The sequence below is a fragment of the Triticum aestivum genome, chromosome 2D, assembly GCF_018294505.1.
Source record: "Triticum aestivum cultivar Chinese Spring chromosome 2D, IWGSC CS RefSeq v2.1, whole genome shotgun sequence".
NCBI classification, from domain to species: Eukaryota; Viridiplantae; Streptophyta; class Magnoliopsida; order Poales; family Poaceae; genus Triticum; species Triticum aestivum.
The window spans coordinates 442,989,017-442,992,608 of record NC_057799.1 but is presented as its reverse complement, the minus strand read 5'-3'; the positions used below and the strand labels follow the sequence as shown (position 1 = coordinate 442,992,608).

At 49.0% G+C, this 3,592-nt stretch overlaps 1 protein-coding gene across 1 annotated transcript; it reads right to left on the bottom strand.

Annotated features, from left to right (window-relative positions):
• Positions 1-2,244: 2,244 nt before the first annotated feature.
• Positions 2,245-3,310, bottom strand: LOC123049542 (inactive LRR receptor-like serine/threonine-protein kinase BIR2). The gene has a single exon (XM_044472444.1). It carries the CDS (start codon positions 3,071-3,073, stop codon positions 2,417-2,419), a length of 657 nt encoding a protein of 218 aa, XP_044328379.1. The 5' UTR covers positions 3,074-3,310; the 3' UTR covers positions 2,245-2,416.
• Positions 3,311-3,592: the final 282 nt, after the last annotated feature.

Genomic DNA, 3,592 nt, shown 5'->3' with positions numbered 1-3,592 from the left:
TCATAGATGGTTCGATTCTATGTACTGTACGTGCTAGTATGCTTAGGTATCAGTATGAGATGCATACCGTATTTGCCATGTTTACTGCTTACTCGTGGATTATTCTAATCGAAAAAGTGCTAATATATCCAACAATTTGATCACACAGAAAAGATGGATTTTAGCTGCCAACTAAATCTATACTCCCTCTGTTTCTAAAAATAAGACCTTGTAGAGATTCTACTATGGACTACTTATAGAGCAAAATGAGTGAATTTACACTTTAAAATATGTCTATATACGTTCATAGTGAAATCTCTAAAAGGTCTTATATTTAGGAATGGAGGGAGTACTAGGTGGTGTTTTGAAGAACACCGGTCGAAGAAAAAAGAAAAAAATGAAAGTGGAGGAGATAGGGTGGGGAGGGAGATGGATGGGGAAAGCCATACTTGGCAGATTTTTTAAATAAACCATTTGAAGAAAAAAATAAAACTAGAAATGAAGGAGACAGGGTGGGGGTGCGAGATGGACGCCGTGCTTGGATTTCCCCGGGGCCGATGAAGGTGATGCCTTTGGGGGTCATTACCTCTTCAAAGGTGTCGTCGACGCCTTTCCGCCTACCTGTCTACTGCTTCGAGGGAAACCCTAGGTCCGAATGATCACGGATCGGACAATGATGTCAATGATGTCGTTTTTCTCTCTTGGGAGCATCGCCTTGAAGCTACATTGGTTAGATGGACCGGTGGATGATGGCAGGTTTGAGCTGCGAGTGGTGCTTCCTTGTCTCGACAGTGCCCTGTTATTGGTGGTTTAGGCACCGAGTTGGAGCATGGAGACATGTGGTGGCGATCTTCCGTTGAGAAATCACGTTACGAAGATGGTGTGTGGCAACTCGCAGATCATAACCACGACCTTGGCGGGACCATGAGAACTCGTGGTGCATTGTTTGGGGTGCACAGATTTACCATTTAGAGACACTGATGATGGAAGCGTGTGATTGTCGGACTGTCTCCAAGGTGAGGTTTTGTTGGTGGCATTTTCTCACGTCATGCGATCAATGGATTTGTGGCAGGTTATTTGCTTGGTTTTTAGCACAAGGTTATTTGATTGGTGTGTGCATGGTTTACAGCTCACGCGGATCTCGCATCTAGATCATATTCTCTCACGTCATTTTTGGTGGTTGCAACTCCTCGACGAGATCAACCCTGTCTCCTTCATTTCCCGTTTTACTTTTTCTTCAAACGGTTTTATTTTAAAACACTGCCTAGTATGGATGGCAAAAGTCGTGCTTGGATTTTCCCTGGACCGACAAAGGCGATGCATTTGGGGGTTATTACCTTGTCAAAGGTGTCGTCGACGCCATTCCGCCTACCTGTCTACTGCTTCGGGGGAAACCCCAGGTCCGGGTGATCACGGATCGGACAATGACGTCAATGATGTCGTTCTTCTTTCTTGGGAGCATGGTCTTGAAGCTATATTGGTTAGATGGACTAGTGGATGATGGCAGGTTCGAGCTGCGGCGGGTGCGTCCTTGTCTCGACAGTGCCCTGTTATGGGTGGTTTAGGCACCGAGTTGGAGCGTGGCGACAGGTGGTGGCGATCTTTCGTTGAGACATCACGTTATGAAGATGGTTTGTGGCAATTCGCAGGACATAACCACGACCTTGGCGGGACCATGAGAATTTGTGGTGTATTGTCTGGGGTGCCTAGATTTACCATTTAGAGACACTAATGATGGAAGAGTGTGATTGCCGGACTGTCTCCAAGGTGAGGTTTTGTTGGTGGCATTTTCTCACGTCATGCGATCAATGGATCCGTGGCAGGTTATTTGCTTGGTTTTTTAGCACAAGGTTATTTGCTTGGTGTGAGCATGGTTTACAGCTCGCACGGATGTCGCGTCTAGATCATGTTCTCTCACGCAATTTTTGGTGGCTGCAACTCCTCAACGAACACACATTTTCTTTGTGTTTTTCATCTACCTAGGCATACTGTTGGTCTTCTATGGTTTTGTGACTTGCAGTGTGATCTTTTTTTTGTGTGTGTTAATGTTGGTTGTGTGCGTTATAAGTTCATAACTATGCAGGGGACGGACGTATGCTCTCATGGCGTTTTGTGTTTCCTTGTTGCTTCATTTTGAGTTTACAAAACGCCTTGAGGGGACGGAAAAAAGTAAGGTAAGATGAGAAACTCATGTAACTTTTTAGTAAGGGAGGAATTATTATACTTAAAAACAAATCTAAGAAAATGCCGGTTTAATAAAACATGTAACCAAAATACAAAACTATTATATATGCAAAACGCACACGTCAGTAACTACATGGGACATCGCGACGAAATTATGCGATTTATTATTGTTTTTAGGATATCAGAGTGAAGCTGCTTGCACAGTTGCTCGTCCCTCAAACCATATCTATGTTTAAATTTGTTTGTCCAGCTGCTAATCGCGGCCGCAGTGCGAGGATACAGGGCGTCCACACAGACCCGGGTTCCCGGAGAAGGATTCCTTGGGGAAGGTCGCGCTGAGCTGGGGCGGGATCTGGCCGTCAAGCCGGTTCTCAGAGAGGTCGAGCGACTTGAGCCGCTCCAGCCGCGAGAGCGACGCGGGGATCTGGCCGGAGAAGTTGTTGTGGCTGAGCTTGAGGGAGTTGAGGTAGCGGCAGTTGGCGAGCTCGGAGGGGAGCGGCCCGGAGAAGCGGTTGCCGGAGAGGTCGAGGATGACGAGGAAGGGGAGCCAGTCGCAGAGCGCGGGCGGGATCGGCCCCTCGAGCGCGTTCTTGGAGAGGTCGAGAATGTTGGTGGACCGGCAGTATTTGAGCGCGGAGGGGACGGTGCCCTGGAGGCCGAAGCCGGCGAGCGAGAGCCCGAGGACGCGCGACTCCTGCGGGTTCCAGCAGGTGATTCCGGAGAAGTCGCAGACGGCGCCCGCCGAGGTGTTGCCGAAGGTCCACGACGAGAGGCGGCCGTCGGGGTCCTTGAGACCGCTCTTGACGCCGCGTAGGCACCGCACGTCGTCCTCCTGGGTCTCCGACGCCGACCCCGGCGTGGCTAGCGCTAGCGGGAGGGCTAGAGCCAGGAGGAGGAGCAAGGGAGACATGGCGGACTGGTGTTTTGGCGCCGCGCGCGCGGGAGAGAAGTGACGACGAAGGTGGAAGGATCGGGGAGATTTGAAGCGACGAACAGCTGAATAGTAGTCCCTCCTTTTCTATTTTTTGTGTGGAAAAAAGACTTGTGCTATCGGGTCAGCGGCGAGCTGGTGATTGCTTGGGCCATGCCTGCTGCCGTGCCGTGTGAGCAACGCAGGTTGGTATCGGTAAGAACGAACTATGGTCAAAGGTACCGTAATCTAGCGACATCTCAAAGTTTGGGTTAGCTGCACCACTACACTTGTGTTTAACTGTATGTTATCTACATATATGCATATCATATGTATATAGCTTTGACAACACTAGTTTGCACTCATAGAGCTGTCATTAGTCTGGGGTCAGAAGCTTCATTATACACTAGAAGCTGTCGCGCGCTTTGCCGCGCCGTTCCTCTCTTGTTGGGTCATTTTTTTCGTGGATGTAAATTGGTCGCTGGGTTCCGGGCATTAGTTATGCTAGACTCGTTGTTT

What these genes read in the sequence shown, in the direction of transcription:
- LOC123049542 (XM_044472444.1), bottom strand. Translation starts at nt 3,073, where the DNA reads ATGTCTCCCTTGCTCCTCCTCCTGGCTCTAGCCCTCCCGCTAGCGCTA.